Source organism: Enhydra lutris, unplaced genomic scaffold (genome assembly GCF_002288905.1).
Source record: "Enhydra lutris kenyoni isolate GAN:26980312 unplaced genomic scaffold, ASM228890v2 scaffoldscaffold69, whole genome shotgun sequence".
NCBI lineage: Eukaryota > Metazoa > Chordata > Mammalia > Carnivora > Mustelidae > Enhydra > Enhydra lutris.
This window is the reverse complement of record NW_019154153.1, coordinates 3,022,129-3,040,608: the sequence shown is the minus strand read 5'-3', so window position 1 is coordinate 3,040,608 and position 18,480 is coordinate 3,022,129. Positions and strand designations below refer to the sequence as shown.

The 18,480-nt window shown below is 35.5% G+C and overlaps 1 protein-coding gene across 4 annotated transcripts in view; it reads left to right on the top strand.

Moving 5' to 3' along the window:
- LOC111159801 (WNK lysine deficient protein kinase 1) overlaps positions 1–18,480 on the top strand; it is a 153,887-nt gene that overhangs the window by 100,549 nt on the left and 34,858 nt on the right. For 3 of the 4 annotated variants that reach the window (XM_022522416.1, XM_022522415.1, XM_022522414.1), the window contains exons 5-9: positions 5,280–5,368; positions 7,566–7,785; positions 8,776–9,109; positions 9,971–10,158; positions 18,258–18,341. In XM_022522416.1, coding sequence (XP_022378124.1) covers positions 5,280–5,368; positions 7,566–7,785; positions 8,776–9,109; positions 9,971–10,158; positions 18,258–18,341 — 915 coding nt within the window. Of the gene's footprint in view, positions 1–5,279; positions 5,369–7,565; positions 7,786–8,775; positions 9,110–9,970; positions 10,159–14,880; positions 16,111–18,257; positions 18,342–18,480 lie in introns of all 4 variants that reach the window. The other variant, XM_022522413.1, reaches the window with a different exon arrangement.

Below are 18,480 nucleotides of genomic sequence, written 5' to 3'. Positions count from 1 at the left end.
CACAGTGAGGCTTTCAATAGAAGGAAAGGGAGAAGAGTAAATTCTTACCAATTTTATTTACTAATTCACAGCTGGTTTGTTTTTTTTTTTTAATCTACCATGAGAGAGTAGTAGGGCTTTAATATCACCTCTTTTTCAAGTAGGTAAACATTTAAATTAGGTAATTTAGGTAAACTATTACCCACAGTTTTCAGCTGAGTTTAAGGGATATGGCCCAGGTTGCACACACAGACTTGGTATATGAGAAGTAGACCTGAGAACCCCTCTGGTATTGTGATTTCCTTGAACAGTGTTCTTTTGGCTACATATTCAGAGTTTACATTTTGGTTGTTGAGCCATTTTCCTTTAAAAACATAGTTCGAACATGATTAGGGGTGAGGGAGTGTTTCGATAAATAGATTTCTAGTGTGGGTTTTGATGTCAAGGAGGCAGAACCTGTGAACATAATGGGTGGAGCTTTGACCAAGTAAAAATCTCATTTTGCTTGTCCTGGGATCCATTGTTTTTGGAGGAAAAGTAGGAGCAGGAGCAGAACAGTTTTCCCTGCTGTTCAGCATGTAGGTTTGTTTAAAGGGCCAATCTAGGACTATTGGCTGAGCATAGTTAAACTCATGTCTGAGAGTTGGAGAAGCATGGCTAGTGTTAAACTAGAAGCTGTGCTTCAGTCTGATTTTGATGTCTGCCTTGCTTATGCTGTAGGCTAATTTACTGTTAATTTTCATCTTATCAGTTCCCCCCCTTTTTTCTAACTATAAACAAGTCTATTTTGCCTTTTGTGATGGATTTAACAAAGAAAGACTTCTGCTCAGTGTTTGTCATCGTAAATTCTCATTGCTGCTGCTGCCCTCAAAAGGATTGTGTAAATGAGGTGGGTAAGAATTTCAAATATGTACAAAAGGTATATTATAGCCATTTGGTAATATATGTAGCAATATTAAACTATTTACTTTAGAATGTTTTTTTAAAATACGTGAATTTTTGTGGTTAACTTTCACTACATTTTGTATGAGGAGGAAGGAGGCTTTTCTCAATTCTAAATGGTTAGGAAAATTTTTACTTTTGTGAAAATACAAATAAATGTTACTCTGACACATTTGAAACCTGAACTTTTAAGAAGCAAGTGCAGGGGCGCGTGGGTGGCTCAGTCATTAAACTTCTGCCTTGGACTCTGGTCCTGATCCTGGAGTCTGGGATTGAGCCCCAAATCCGGCTCCTGCTCAGCGGGAAGCCTGCTTCTCCCTCTCCCACGTCCTCTGCTTGTTTTCCCTTTCACTGTGTCTCTGCCTCTGCCTCTGCCTCTCTGCCTCCCTCTCTCTCTCTCTCTCTCTGTTAAATAAATTAATAAATAAAATCTTTATTAAAAAAAAAAAAGTGCTGACCATTTTAAGAGCTAGAATATTGAACCAGAAAATATTATATTACGACTCACTTTTATTTTTTCAGCAGATTAGTTGGCAAACCATAGTATAAGAATTAAAAGAAAAACTAAGTGTTTAAGACGCATGTTCGTCTTCTTTATTTTTCTTAGTTCAAATCAACATTTTGTAAACAATTATATCAGCTCTTAATGTGACTTTGGACAGAGCCACAATTGTTTTCTTTTTTTTTTTTTTTAATACTCTAAAATTGCACAGAAGTGGCCTTTGTTTTAAGAGAATACATAATTTTGTGTAAACTCAGAAGTAAATTGATATACATTAGATGCTCAAGAAGTACTTTTGTTAAGTGCGGAGAAACATGCTACTCCCATGTCAAAAAAAAATAACAGCATGATATGCCTAAAGAGAGATCCTATGAATTACAAAAGTAAGCAAGAATATTTCTAGAGCCAGTGGGTTGCTGGCTGTAGAAGAATGGGGTAAGAGGGTATGTCTCTAACCAGATTTTTCTTATGTGTAAAATATTAGCCTAACTTATCTACCTTAGTACTCTTTTCTTCTGTTTTGTGTTTTTAAATCTCATTCAGAATAAGTGAGCAAAACTTTGCCTTTATTGGTCAGAACTGGACTAGAATAGTACTTAGTGGGGTCAAATCAGGAAGTAAAGGAAAGAGGGGACATTAGGAGGATTTTAAAGGCTCCAAGTTGATCATCTTTGTTGAAGTATATGAACTAAAAGGGGAAAAGATTAAGACAGAATTTTATATTACCAAATATTTTTTCATCATTACTTTGGTGCTTAAAATCATGTTTTAAAATCATGTTTTAGAGTAATTTTGGATCATTTTTTAATTTAAAAAATCATTAGTTACCAAAAATATTTTTAAATATATTGAGTTCTTTCATTTCTTAAGAATAAGAAGCCTGTAAGTATGATAATGTATCAAAATCTGTACTTGTTTATTTTAAGCAGCTTTCTCTTATATGTCCCAGATAACTTTTCTGTAGGTCACTTTCAGGGTTAATGAGGTTTCATGCTCATTTTTACATTTTGAGGGTCATTTTCAGTATACAATCCTCATATATTCTTGCTTCTCAAATGATTCAGAAGCCAGATATTTTGATAATCCTGGCTTCTGGATGGTAGCTGACTGGTAGCTGAAATTTCTTCTATCTTTTTCATTATCTAAGTGGGTAACAGTAAGCTGCATTAATCTTTTAATACTATCTGCTGGTAAGGTGTATCTCAGTTTTATTGGCTCCCTTGGTACCTGAAATACATTTTTTAAGTTGGCAGTGGCATCAGAATGTTACATAGCATTGGTATGGAATTTTCTATATTTGAGTCTTGGATAGGTTAGGAAAGCAACTTGACCTAGTAGATGTGATTCACAGTTGCTGGTTTTGCTCTTATGACATTATATAGCTCATTTGTTCAGCTAGTAGAAATTCCTGTTTGTAGAGCAGTGAATGTAAATATGTTTGCATGGGTAGGATTAACAAAAGTATTACTTTCTTTTTTTTAAGTATTACTTATTTTTAACGATAACAAAGGTTGAAAGTAGGTTCACTATAGATCTTGGTGATTCTTTTTCCAAGAGAATTCTTTGGTTCCTTTTAGCCCTAAGCTTTCTGATCCTTGGAGATTGCCTCTGAGTTCAAAAGTGGCCTTAGATCAGCAAACTTAATTCAGAGAGCTTTCAATCTAGATACTACATCTGATTCTAGCTGCCATGAATATAAGTTGTACAGATACTATCCCCATTTGCTAGACAAGGAATCTGAAATCATCTTTCCAAGATGCCTATAAATCAGAACAGGAAAGTCTTTTAATATAATCAATGCATGTGTGTTTTATTCATATGTCGTCTTACTGCCAGAAGACTAAACTGCATTCCCCTAAAATATATACGTTTATAGAAAAACATTTCTCCTAATCATATTCTATATTCTCTTTAGCCATTTTCCTGTAATACTTGAGTTGTCTTTACCTGCAAAGGCCAAATATGTATAAGTGTTCCAATTTTACAAGATAACATTCTTTTAGATAATTCTTGCCAATAGTGAATGTTCTGCAGACTTAATATGAGGTATTTTAGATTGCTCTTCACATTATGTTTATAAATAGCATCTTTAAAGTTTGCTTTTACACAGTTTTACATGTTTGTTGTAGAACATTAAAAACAAACATAACACAAAATCTCTAGTGTTTTTACTACCAGAGGACTTTTAGACTGTGTCATCCATTTTTTTCTTAAAACAGTTCATATTTTCTAAAGCCTTCGTCTGAAATACCAGACCAGTTTGCTCAATTAAAGCAGCTTTTTAGCTTCAACAACATTATTTTCTTGTTCTCATTAGAATTATTGTATGACGACAAAGACCAGTTGGGAAAACTTAGCTGGATTTGAAAAATAAGAAGATTGAGGAAAATTGTGACCTTTTAGTCAGTACTTAGAAACTAACCTTTAAGGGACGCCTGCTTGGCTCAGTCAGTTAAGCATCTGCCTTCGGCTCAGATCATAATCCCAGGGTCCCACATTGGGCTCCCTGCTCAGTGGGGAGCCTGCTTCTCCCTTTGTCCCTCTTCTGACTTGTGTGCATGCGCTCTCTCTCGCTCTCTCTCTCTCTGTCTGACAAATAAATAAAATCTTTTTTAAAAAAGAAAGAAAGAAACTAACCTTTTAAATGCATGGATTTAACTTTAGGGCCAGCCCTACTGGCAGTTTCTTGGTGTAGAAAGTTAGCCCTAGAGATAGAGGTAGAATCTTCTAAATCAGGGGTTTTGAATAATGCAATTAAAAAATTGATGAGAATTATCCCATCACAACTCCAGTATTTAAAGACTTTTTAGTACTAACCATTTGATGCATTTCATTTCCGTCTATGAGAGGTTATATGCATTTCTGTGATTTACCAAATTATCATCACTAATTCTGATTTAATCTATCTTATCACTGAGACTGTAGATGATTAAACTTTATACTATATTCTAACTTTTCTAGTCCCTCTCCCTTATTTCCCATTCCTTGTGTTTTATGTGTTTAGAGACCTACAGTGCTACTTGGGCAGTATATTAGTGCAGCTGCATCAATCCATGTGGTTACTTAGGGTGGGTAGAGAAAATGAGACGTTTTTCTCCATGTCACCTTTCAAGAGTATTTTGTTACATCTTACATATATTTTCCACACATTGATGAAATTTTTATTTGCAAAAAATTTATGTTATGAAGATTCTAAAATACTTCTAGAATACTATATCATATTATATATTATAGTGGTATTGAGTTTTCTTCTGAAATTAATTAGAAATCATCTTTTATTTGAGTCTATCACTTTTCATTTTATGTTTCATATGTACAAGACAATTTGTTCTTTTATCATGCCAAACCAATCCAAATCCTTAACTCCTATACTTGTTGAGTTTGTTGGAGTACTGTGGTAATAGAATACCTGCCAAATTAAGCATGTGAATTCATGCCCATTCATGGATTCACTATTCAAAGTAGTTAAATACTGTGTTGATTAATGTGTTAAGGAACAAGGCTGCACAAAAGATCTAACCTTTTAGAACATTTGGGCCTTCTCTTTAGCCAGTAACTTCCTTTACCTGAAACACAGCAGAAGATAGTGACAACAGCCTCAGTTTTTCCGTACTTATATGTGGAGCCCATGGAAGTAAGTGACCGCACTATCTGACTGTTCCTTGTTTTCTTATGGGAGCTAAATTGCCACTACACAACTCTGTCCCTGCAGTGGACCAGCTCCAGTAGGCAAATCAGAAAAAAACCAGGATGGTGAAAAGACAATCTAATATAACCTTTAGAGGCAATTCAGAATCAAAGTTCAAAGAACTTAGCTTTATTGATCTGTTTCTGTTGCTATTTTCATGTTTCTCAGGGGGTGAAGCCAGCCAGTTTTGACAAAGTAGCAATTCCTGAAGTCAAGGAAATTATTGAAGGATGCATACGGCAAAACAAAGATGAAAGGTAGGTTGCCACTTTGGACTTAGGTATTGCCTAAAAACCCAAGATGTAATGATATCCTCTGAATACAATATTCAATCTAAAGTGTGTTTAATACTTTACTTGTGGTTAATTTCTCTATTTATGTCATGTAAATATCTTTAAAAGTAGAGTTCTGGGAGTGCCTGGCTATTTCAGTCAGTAGGACATGCTACTCTTGATCTCAGGGTGGTGAATTCAAGCCCCACGCTGGGTGTAGAATTTACTTAAAAAATAAAATAGGGGCACCTGGGTGGCTCAGTTGTTAAGCGTCTGCCTTCAGCTCAGGTCCTGATCCCAGGGTCCTGGGATCCAGCCCCGCATAGGGCTCCCTGCTCAGCAGGAAGCCTGCTTCTACCTCTCCCACTGCCTCTGCTTGTGTTCCCTCTCTCACTGTGTCTCTGTTGGTCAAATAAATAAATAAAATCTTAAAAATAAAATAAAATAGGGGCGCCTGGGTGGCTCAGTGGGTTAAGCCTCTGCCTTCAGCATGGGTCATGATCTCAGGATCCTGGGATCGACCCCACATTGGGCTCTCTGCTCAGCAGGGAGCCTGCTTCCCACACCCACCCACCCCCCGCCGCCCTGCCTGCCTCTCTGCCTACTTGTGATCTCTGTCTGTCAAATAAATAAATAAAATCTTTTTTAAAAAGAAGAGTTCTGTCCATTTAAGATAGAATTGAGATTTGATAGAGTGAAATGTAAAAATGTGATATTGTAGAGTTTAAGTGAACCAGAACCACCTTGAACATAGCTGTTATATTCAGTGAGACCTACTTATAAAACATAAACTACTTATAAAGCATTAGCATGATTTATAAAACTCAGTAGGGTTCAATCTCTCTCTAGCCAGATCTATTGCTTAGTTCTTTACCCCTTGAATTCTATAAAAGATGAAATAAAATCTTGGCTTTTTAAAATCAGCTCAACTACACATCTTGATTTGCTGTCATTATGCCAGAATTGAAGAGCAAAACATCAGCATTCCTTTCAGTAAAAAGAGACACCTTTGCCCAAAGCTTAGGAGGAGATTTGGCTTAGTCATTTGTACTAACAGGACTTTTCTCAGAGGAGTGGCAAGTATCTGATCTGTCATATAGCTGATTCATCACCCACTAGGCATGGCAAAGATCCAGTGTCTGTTTTTAAAAAGTAATCTACCCTTACCATCCCCACTCACTTTCCAAAAAAGAAAAAGTAGACTAGCAAGTATAAATATAAATTGTAAATTGAGCATAATCTACCTCCTGAACAATGTGAGTGATAAGGTGTATCAACCAAATTAAAGAATTCAGTATCTTCACTTCTCCAGTCTCATACTCTTTTCATAACTTTGTTATTTGGAAGAGCTTAACATCATGATCTTTAAGGCTGTTTAGTAGAAATTTAGTTTGGGTTTCTAATTTTATACACAATGTTTGGAAAGGAGAGTCCTTCATCTCTCTTAAGAACTTTTTTTTACTATAAACAAAGGAATATTTGTTTCCAGTCTTAGAACATACTACTCTGTTTCTTTTCTGGATGGTACAGTTTACTAGATTACTGGTATTTTGAAACCATTTATCTAAAGATTATTCTACAGTCAGACTTCTTGCCTATTACACAAATTGTCGAACAAGGAATTAAAAGAGAATTTATTGTGGTAAATAAAGTTGTAGTAGAAGGTAAAGAACTAGAAATCAGAAAACTTACTTTCAAATTTTGATTCAACCATTTGAGGCTTAAACTATGAGCAAGATTTTCACCTCTCAGCCTCTGTTTCCTAATAATCAGAAAATAATATCTCATTGGATGTTGGTCAAGGATCAGATAGGATCATAAAAAAAAGAAGTATTTGTTAACTATAAATTCTACATAAATTATGTGGTATTTTGAAGCTATGACATTCTGTATATTACTTGCCATTATTAGTACATTGTTAACTAATATGAGATTAGATCACTTAGATTAAAAAGTATTGCTCTCAGCTCTTATTTATAAGTGATGTTGTATAACTTGAGAGTAAAACTATAATCACTATTCACATGGAGCAATATAGAAATGAGTTATAAAATTTCCTTTGTTTTTTATTTTTTACAGCCTTTCTTTATTATTCCTAGAATAATTAGCCACACTTAAAAATTATGTTTTCAATCTAATGTCATTTTGTTTTGTTTTTGTTTCATTTCTCTCTCTTTGGAAGATACTCTATCAAAGACCTTTTGAACCATGCCTTCTTCCAGGAGGAAACAGGGGTACGGGTAGAATTAGCAGAAGAAGATGATGGAGAAAAGATAGCCATTAAATTATGGCTACGTATTGAAGATATTAAGAAATTAAAGGGAAAATACAAAGACAACGAAGCTATTGAGTTTTCCTTTGACTTGGAAAGAGATGTGCCAGAAGATGTTGCTCAAGAAATGGTAAATTATCATGGATGGAACTAGAGGGCATTATGCTAAGCAAAATAAGTCATTCAAAGAAGGCCAGATATCACAAAGATTTCACTCTTATGTGGAATTTAAGAAACAAAACTGATGAACCAATGGGAAGGGAAGGAAAAATAAGATGGAAACGGGGGAGAGAAACTGTAAGAGACTCTTAACTATAGAAAACAAACAGGCTTGCCTAAAATAGTTAATATGCAGAGATACTCATAGAATATCTCTACTAGAATTTTAATAACTATTCAATAGAAGTTGCCTCTGAGAAGGGGTCAGGTATGAAATGTATTTATTATAATTGTTAATTTTTTATACTTTGAGAGATTTGTGTGTGTGTGTTTAACTTTCATGTATTGATCACAGTTGTTTTATCTGGTTAAGTTGTTGCTTAGGGAAAAGAAGTAAAAACAACCCAGGTTAATATTAATAGTTACATATGAGCAGGAAATAGAGTGACTAGAATAAAAGGAGCCTTATTGGCTTTATTTATTGTTTATTATTTTAAGAAGTGAGAGTATACCTACCTTGAGTTTCTACAGAGATAATGACACCCACCCTGTGAGTATCTACAAAAATGAATGAGAAATGCATAATGCAGACAAGTAATTTCACAGTTTGGTTAAGACCAGTAGTTGTGGGGCACCTGGGTGGCTCAGTGGGTTAAAGCCTCTGCCTTCGGCTCGGGTCATGATCCCAGGGTCCTGGGATCGAGCCCCACATCGGGCTCTCTGCTTAGCGGGGAGCCTGCTTCCCCCTCTCTCTCTGCCTGCCTCTCTACCTACTTGTGATCTGTCTGTCAAATAAATAAAATCTTAAAAAAAAAAAAAAAAAAAAAGACCAGTTGTTGTGGAGGTCTTTCTCTTCCCCCTTACTCCTACTTCTTTCCCCAGAAGTGCCTTTTTTGTTTTATATTTAGTTTGTTTTCTTTTGATATCTTACTGCTTCCTAATGCACTCTTTTATCCTTTAGGTAGAGTCTGGGTATGTCTGTGAAGGTGATCACAAGACCATGGCAAAAGCCATCAAAGATAGAGTGTCATTAATTAAGAGAAAACGAGAACAGCGGCAGTTGGTGCGGGAGGAGCAAGAGAAAAGAAAGCAGGAAGAGAACAGTCTCAAACAGCAGGTAGAACAACAATCAAGTACTTCCCAGGCAGGAGTCAAGCAGATCCCGTCTGCCAGCACTGGCATGCCTCCTGCTTCCACCACTTCAGCTTCAGTTTCTACACAAGTAGAACCTGAAGAACCTGAGGCAGATCAGCATCAACAACTACAGTACCAACAAACTAGTATATCTGTGTTATGTAAGTATTTTGGGAAGTGCACACAAGTATACTCAGGATACTCCTAATTGACTTTTCATCTTGTTCGTTTTGCACTGGCCTCTTGGTTTGAATCATGAATCCACCATATAAAAATAAATTTGAAATGATCACTGTCTATTTTTTGTTTCTATTCTAACATCCATCACTAATAGACTAGGACAGGACAGTAAGGAAATGTGGTTAGGATAATAAAATAATTTTACAGGTTCCAACATCTTGGAAGTTCCAATTTGCAGATTTTAACTTTTCACAATTCCTTAAAATAAAATGTAATTCTGAAACTAGTATTACAGTGTATGTTAACTAAGTGGGATTTAAATACAAAATATTTTAAAAACTTAAAATCTACAAAAATAAAATGAAATGTAACTAATAATGAAAAATGAACAAGTTTATCTTAGCTATTTGTGATTGAACCCATTAGTCTGGTTCAGCTTTTTTTAGCAATGCTGAATGATGTATAAACTAGAAACTGACAAGGTGGTTAGTTTTCTATTGAACTACCTGCTTAATACAAAGAACACACTGGTCTCCAAAGTTAAGACTTATGGCTTACAGCCTTCCATTTTATTTCTCTCATTCTTCAGGTAATAAGATTCTGTAATAGCCATGAAGGTTGTTTTTTTTTTTTAAGACATTAAACCTTTTTCCATATGGATCCTTCATGTTTTTAAACACAGAAATCTACTTAGTTAAAAACTAGTATTCATTTTTTATTTAGGTTAGTCTTTGCAAAGAAAAAACTAATTAACCCTAAAGTCATGGGTTTGTAATGGGAAAATATAAATCTCCATTTTGTGATTTGTCTTTCTGTTTTTTGACAATGTATTTCTCCTTTAGCTGACGGGACGGTTGACAGTGGTCAAGGATCTTCTGTCTTCACAGAATCTCGAGTGAGCAGCCAACAGACAGTTTCATATGGGTCCCAGCATGAACAGGCACATTCTACTGGCGCACTCCCAGGGCATACAGCCTCTGTTGTCCAAGCACAATCTCAGCCCCATGGGGTCTATCCACCCTCAAGTGTGGTAAGTAACTGCATAAAAGAGTGTAAGCCTATAACCAGAGCCAGTAGGTAATGTGTTAAATTCACATTCTTTCTACTATCCAAGTAATAGCAGGAGTCTGAAGTAGAAAGTATAAATGGTATATTTCTGAAGGAAATAAGTTTATTATAGAGTACAGTTAGAATAGTTCTGGCAGGCTAAGACTTAAACATTACTGTGTGAGAATTAGCTGAAATTCATATGTGAAGAAAGTATGTATAAGATTTAGAATAATCTGCATTTGATTAAAGATAATGCTCTCTTTAGCACTTTAGAGTTGAAACTGTTCAAAGCAGCATAAGTTGGACATATAGATGATTTGGGGGTGGGCACAAGGAGATTTTTCAAAAGGTTACTTACTAAAAGAATTACTGAGCATTTTTTGTAAGATTTCTTACTGTATAAAACACAGGTAAGACATTCAAACCATTTATAGAATGCTGCATGTGAGTAAAGTGAAGAAATCCTTTATTTGTATGACCATTTAATTTAGCGCTTGTGTTTAGTTAACCATCAGTTGCTATGCGTGTTCCTGCCTTAAAGTCTGTGTCGGACACAAATTCCTTCCCCAGTATACGTTCATTTGCTTTTTCTCTTTAGTTGGTATTGTTTTATTACAGATTTATTTTCAGAATCAACTTATGGAGATTATTTCTTGAAATATTATATGCATTTATATATATATATATATTAACCCCCCCACACACACACATAGACCCATGTTTTACATTAGTCACTTTTGCTTTTCATATAGAAAATGTTAAAATAGATCGTCAGGTAATACCCCATTTCTTTTGTTGACACTCCATGAAGTCTTCAGAGGTAAATAAGGTACATCGTCTGCCTCATGAAAGAATTGGAGAATAACTGGTCACTGTATAGCACTTATTTAGTGAGATCTTTAGGCAGATAGATTTTTTTTTTCTCTTTCTCAAAAAGCTTTTAAATCTGAATGTATGGAATTTCTGCTCTGCATTAAATGAAAATCTTTCTCTCTTAAGAAAATAAAATTTCTGCTTGCTCTGTTCTTTTATCCTACAGCTTGAAATAAAAGATTTTTGTTTGTTTCAGAGTCCATTCATCAGTCCTGCATTGTCTAGGTCTCAAGATGAATGGCCACAGTAACACAGACTATTAATACACTGTTTTAACAGTCTACTTTTCTGACCTTTAAAATAATTAGGTAGGGTAGAAGAACTTATAAAGACTATAAGGGTAGAAGAACTTATAAAGACTATATAGATGTATTTCTTTGTTCTGACGTATAATTTGTCAGCATTTCATGTCCGTATCTACTATTATTCTAATTGATTTTCTTTGGATCATAATAACTAGATTTTTAAAAAACTATTTTTTAATCTCTTGGCTTCCCTCATCACATGGTAATGAACATTAGGTGTTTCAATTTGAGAAAAGGGAATAGAATGATCATTTATGAAGATTTTAAATATTTGAGCCACAAACATAGCTGTATTTATTGATGCTCTAAAAGACTGTTAATGACAGCCTTGCCTTTTATTGACAGTATTATGTGGAGGTAGCCTATGAAGAGTTATCAAATATTGAGAATTTTTTTAATCTTATGATTCGTTATGATTTCTTATTCCAGAAAGAATTTATTGTGGCTTACAATAATATATCAATGTGGAATTAAAAAAAAATTAGAGTAAAAAAGAAACGAGTGTGGAGAAAAATAGAACCAGGAGTGAACTAAGTATGATAAGTATAATGATACTTTCATACTTCCTTCCTACTGGTAGGTCACAAATTTGGCTCAGTGGATTCTATGCAACCAATTTTGGAAAAGAAAATATGATTAGTGACACAGTTCACAGTACCTAAAAGAAAGTGACGAGTTTGCTCAGAACAACCTTAACAATATTAGGTGTACTGCTTTGTAGCTATATTAAAATTTTATGTTAAGGCACCTCAGACTTTGTAAACTTAATTTGAATTTCTGATATGCCAGAAAATTATTCAATTTACTCTTCAGAGATTCAAATATAAGATGTTTTTCCATTGACTACTTTAGTAAAGCTACACAATGTGTCTGTATCTATTGTGAATTACTTCTGGAAAGCTCATGCTTTTCCTACCAGAAAATGATTTTCTACCCTTTACAGATAAAGATAGGAAGTGGAATAAATAAAATACTGAGCCAGCAACTTTTCTTAGGCTGATGATGCCTTCTAAAATAGAAATGGAAAAACCTTTTCTGAAGTTTCCAGAGTTCCTATAAAGTAGTCCAGTCTTAAAATCTTCTACACCTTATAATGTGTATTAAACTAACAATTTGCTCTTGTTTAATTTTAATAAGTTTGCAGAAAACTGCAATCCAGTGTTCATTGTTTTCTCTGTTATACTACCTTAGTCGGCCATTCTTATTCATACATTCATAATAATTGATGTTATTTCAGAATATTTAGGAAGAGAATTGATCATTATCATGGTTGTTGGTAACCTGTATCTGACCAACAGTATAGAGAGAATAGTTGTGATCTGCCAGTTGTGCTTTGTGGAATTAACCTCTCCTCAAAAAACTTGGATTTGTGGGATTGAGGGAGGTTGGAACACTTCTTTATGTCAGCTATGCCCTATTTTCATTGTACATTTGGTTATTTTGTTTTCAAAGTACTGTGTTTTTCATGTGTGTGTTTGTTTTCTGTTTAGCCTCGTCGTGGCCGTAGCATGTCGGTTTGTGTTCCCCATCTTTCTGCTGTTCCCTCTCTGTCCCGCATCTCTCCCAGTGCTCCTTCCACCCCACCACCAGTGCTGTCTGCACCTCTTTCTCCTTCCCTCCTTCGGATTGCCCCTGAGGAAACTTTTGCCGAAAAGCTTTCTAAAGCATTGGAGAGTGTCCTGCCTATGCACTCTGCCTCTCAGCGCAAGCACCGACGCTCCAGCCTGCCTTCCCTCTTTGTCAGTACTGTATGTAACCATAAACTTCCTGACAAATGAAAATTTATTGCCAATGAATACATCCAGGCATCAAGAATTTTAATAAAAATTAAATAAATAAAAGGACTACACTTAGTAATATATTATGCTTTCAGCATAACTGTTCTTCCCATAGGAAACTTTCTTGTTACAAGGCTTTAAGGGGGTCAGTGGGGAAGCAAGGAGGTAATGAGAGAGAATGTGAATAATGCCCTGGGCACATAAAATTTGGCTTTTATTATATTCCCCAACTGACTTGTACAAATCTTTGCATTTTCACACATTAGTAAAGAATACATATTACTTCATTTTAAATTCATTGGCTTAATCAAAAGCAAATTTTCTCTTTATCAGAAATAACCCGAATACATTTTCTCTTCACTTTAGTCTAAAGAGACATTCATGAAGCTGTATGAGTTCCTTTTTTCCCCCATAGTGAAGAGTAATTAAAGAGTGAAAGTTGGTTTTTAATTTGTTAGCTGTTTAAAATGGTGTTTTGGCAAACTAAAAGGCCACATGTTCCCTTGTGGAATTTTTTTTCTTAAAGAAGGTGGCATCTTGACCGCAATGAGTATATTAGATAGACATGTAGTACATAAGATTTTCTTTGGCCCCATTTATATCTGTAAAAGATCCATCTTTTAAAGTTTTGTTAAACACTGTGGGACCTTGCTGCTGCTTTTCCAGATAGACAATATAGTTAATTTTTTGATTTGGCAATACCAGAATCTTCAGATTTTTACTCAGGAGAATGATTAACTCTATAGTATTTTATGACTTTGGGACTCTCCTTGAATAAAGAGGAAAATGTAACATTCTGGCTTAAAATAGAGGCCCTCTTTTAGCTGTTGTGAAGAAGTAACAGTTAAGCTATTTTACTAATTTGATAGGGACCATTCCTACAAAAGAATGAAACCAATCTACTCTTTTGAAAAAGAGTCCATGAAAGTACACTGTTTGCATTTGGCAAGGTAGGATTTTGAATTTAGAGTCTTATGTGTAGAACTGCCTCTGTATATAAAAAGTGCTGTTAAGTCCGTGTTATTTATATTATCCTTTTCACTTGATTTGAACACCAAATTACGCAACCCTTAACTAGGATCAGAAAAGTGGACATGCGGTGATTTGGCATCTGTAACATTTTTCATGTAGTGAAATTAACTGCATCTAGTCTGGGATCGATGGGAAAAGTACATTACTGTGTTTTTTGCTGTCCACCAAAAATACCTGTTTTGATTTCTAGTTAGAAGGCATATGATTAATTGATGAAAATGACACTGGAGCCTCTAACACAGCACTGGATAACAAGAACACAGAGTATAGGAAAACTTTGTATTGCAGCTTGAATTTAAGTATCTTACTTTTTTAAAATATTGGGCTTATATTGTCTTACTGTCTTCCCTTAACTCTTACTATTTTAACTCTTTTTCCACTGATGTAATTTTACATTATGTGTTAAGAGTAAGAATATTTATCGGTGGTAAAAACAATAAACACTTAGAAAGTTCTTCCATTTCCTCTGAGAGAGGATGTTGTGGAAAAGCAGCTCTTATCTGATGCCAAGAGTCCCACAGAATAACTTTATTGACCCTGGATGTATTTAATGGATTTTTACTATGCACATAATTTCCAAAAGCATTGTTATTTATTAATTATAAATTTGGTGTAACCATTTCATAGGGTTACACAGAGCTACCCAGTTTTGCATGTCTACTGTAATTTCACATATGAATGTATGAATTACTTGTCTTATTCATGTTGATACAGCCTCAGTCCATGGCGCATCCGTGTGGGGGGACCCCAACATACCCAGAATCACAGATATTTTTCCCAACTATTCATGAACGTCCAGTTTCTTTTTCACCACCTCCCACCTGTCCACCGAAGGTGGCCATCGCCCAGCGGCGTAAGAGCACCTCCTTCTTGGAAGCCCAAACTCGCCACTTCCAACCCCTGCTGAGGACTGTTGGCCAAAATCTTCTTCCACCTGGTGGCAGCCCAACTAACTGGACACCAGAGGCTGTAGTTATGTTGGGCACTACAGCCAGTAGAGTAACTGGAGAGCCATGTGAGATACAGGTCCATCCTATGTTTGAATCAACTCAAGTTCACGGTGACTATAGACCTGGACTAGTACTTCCAGAAGAAGCTCACTATTTTATTCCTCAGGAAGCAGTATATCTAGCTTACCAGGCCCAGGTGACAGAACAGTATGAGGGTATTCCATACAACTCACCAGTACTGTCAAGTCCTATGAAACAGATACCTGAACAGAAGCCAGTACAAGGGGGCCCTACCTCAAGTTCTGTCTTTGAATTTCCATCTGGACAGGCTTTCCTGGTAGGACACCTTCAGAATTTAAGATTAGATTCTGGATTGAGTCCAGGATCTCCCCTCTCTAGTATTTCTGCACCTATCAGTACAGATGCTACACGTTTGAAATTTCACCCTGTCTTTGTTCCTCATTCTGCACCCGCTGTATTAACTCATAACAATGAGAGCAGAAGCAATTGTGTATTTGAGTTTCATGTTCATACTCCAAGCTCCTCTTCAGGAGAAGGAGGAGGAGTTTTACCTCAGCGTGCTTACCGAACTCGACAGGTTGCAGTGGACTTGAATCAGGAAGAACCACCTCCTCAATCAGTTGGATTGCATGGTCGCCTACAGCCAGTGACTGAAGAACAGCGTAATTACCATGCCCCAGAATTGACCGTTTCTGTGGTAGAGCCTATGGGACAGAACTGGCCAATAGGAAGCCCAGAATATTCCAGTGATTCCTCACAAATTACTTCTTCAGACCCCAGTGATTTTCAGTCACCTCCCCCTACAGGGGGAGCAGCTGCACCTTTTGGCTCTGACGTCTCGTTACCCTTTATCCGTCTGCCTCAGACAGTGTTCCAAGAATCCCCACTTTTCTTCTGTTTCCCCCAAGGAACCACATCTCAGCAGGTTTTATCTGCCTCATTTTCTTCAGGAGGATCTGCACTCCATCCACAGGTTATAGGAAAACTTCCACAATTCTTTTAAACTACCCTGCTATGCATCATTACATTTAAGTTTTCTGTCCGTCCTTTCCATTTATAAGGATTATTTTTAATTTTATTAGTAGAGTTTCTCCTTTTGGGGGGTTTATAAACTACTTGTATATAAGGACAAACAGAGAGAAGCTGCCTCATTTACCTATAATACGCGCAAACCCTTGAGAAAGAGAACACAAAAAATAGAATTTTAGTCACTTGTTAAAAATCTATTTGTACATAGAATAATTTCAACTTGTAGTGAAAATGTAAATGGCTGTAATGTAAAATTAACTCAGTATTGATTATTTATAAATGCTAATGTGAAGTATTTTTTTCTCCCTGGAGACAAACATGACCGGTTTTTTTTAAAAAAAGAAAGGATAACTTTGTTTTCTGTAAAACAAAAAAAAAAAAAAATGGAAAATAGGGAAATTTCTTTTTAAGAGTAATAAGAATAGTCAAAATTTTCATTAGTGTGGAATAGACAAAATTTTCATTAGTTAAAAAACAGAAAGGAAACATCTTAAGAATTTAGGAACAAGTGAAAATGCCTTTTAAAATGGCATTATTTGAACAAGTCACTGTAAATTACATGTCCAATAAAATGTTAGTCCATAAAATTGACAGATTCTAACTTTTAGCAACAAAGTTACAATCTAATGTGGGTGGGGGTTTTTGTTTTTACAAATTTCTGATATATGTTGTAAGCTAAGAAACAGGTATCTCAGGCCTTGATTCTTTCCTCAACAAGTTAATTTGTTATTTATATATGTGGGCGTATGTACTCTCCTGCACATAAAGACAAAGTAATGGACGTAATAGAATTCAACAAGTGGAATCAGTATTAACTATTTCATGTATTCCATATATTTTATCAAATGTATAAGTCTTATAAAATCTAGCGGACTTCCAATTATATATTCAAGGCATCATTTGGATCTTCTAGATTTTCCATTCTTACAAAATATTGTATGTTCTTGATACTTTCTTCCTGTGTTCTTCCCTCATAAGAGGCATAAACAGCCCCAAAAGTGTGCATAAAGTATCAGTTATTTAGAATAGTTCTAAGAAGCAAAAAGATCCAGAAACTTGAAAATTATGCTGCGCGGGCATGGAGTATACTCACATTAGTGCACCAGTTGTTAGCCTGTACTATAAATCCTAATGCACTGCCAGCCGTTTGTCTTTAAACATTCCAAAGCAAAATATCAGGTGGTTAATTTCCAAACCTACTGCAGGAAGAATGCATACTTAGTAGTGGTTAAGACACAGTAGAGTGTCAGATCCAAGTAAGCTTCAGAGAAACCCCTCTAAACTGAAATTGAATGCCAAAGGTGGGCCTTTTCATTTCCTTAACTTACTTTATAAAATTCTGTGAATATAGGATTTCTCACCTCATTTATCTTGACTTAGACTCCTTCTAGATCAGGGTTTCTCACATTCATCACTACTAATATTTTAGGTTGGATAATTCTTTGTTGTGGGTTGTTCTGTTCATTGTAGGTTATTTAGCAGCATCCTTGGCTTCTAGTCGTTAGATGCCTGTAGCAGTCACCTCCCTCAGTTGTGACATCCACATGATCCCTGGGAGGCAAAATCACTTCTAGTTTTGACAGCCGTTGCTCTAGGTTAGTGATGATAACAGGTTTTTTTGCATTTTTTGTAGAAGTTACCTCGGCATTACAAGAAGTAGCAAAAGGAACCAAATTAGCACTGTCAAATCCCCTTTTGTCTTTAATTGTTCAGATATGGAATTTTTTCACATGAATAGTCATACTACTGTTTTCCTGATTATTATATTTCAGTAAGAATTTTATTATGAATTTTAGTATTTTGTCAAATAAAATTATAGCTGGAGCACAACAGTAGTAGGTTAGGTTTTAACCATCAGTGGTTTTCGTATGGGATCAGAATATGTTCTGTGATAGAATCCTTCCCTAACCTTTCTTATAAAAGATGCCCCAGCGGTCTCTCCCATACTGATGATTGATTAGCTTAATCAAGCTAATGTTTTATTTTGCTCAAGCAAACTCTCAGGAGTTTAAATATTTATTGCAAAAGCCTGACCTCTCTATATACTTAATTAGGGCTTCGCTAATTTGTTGTATTCACTTTTTCCTTCAGGCACAGGGGCAAAGCCAGGGTCAACCATCCTCAAGTAGCTTAACAGGCGTTCCATCTTCCCTACCCATACAACATTCTCAGCAGGTAAGAACAACTCATTGCTACATTTTATGGATTATCTGTAATCAAAACACTGTTTAGTATCTTTTCATGAATTACATTCCTGATGTAAATAAAGGCTTGCTATGATTTTGAAAGAAAAATCAAGAGACATATCATTTCT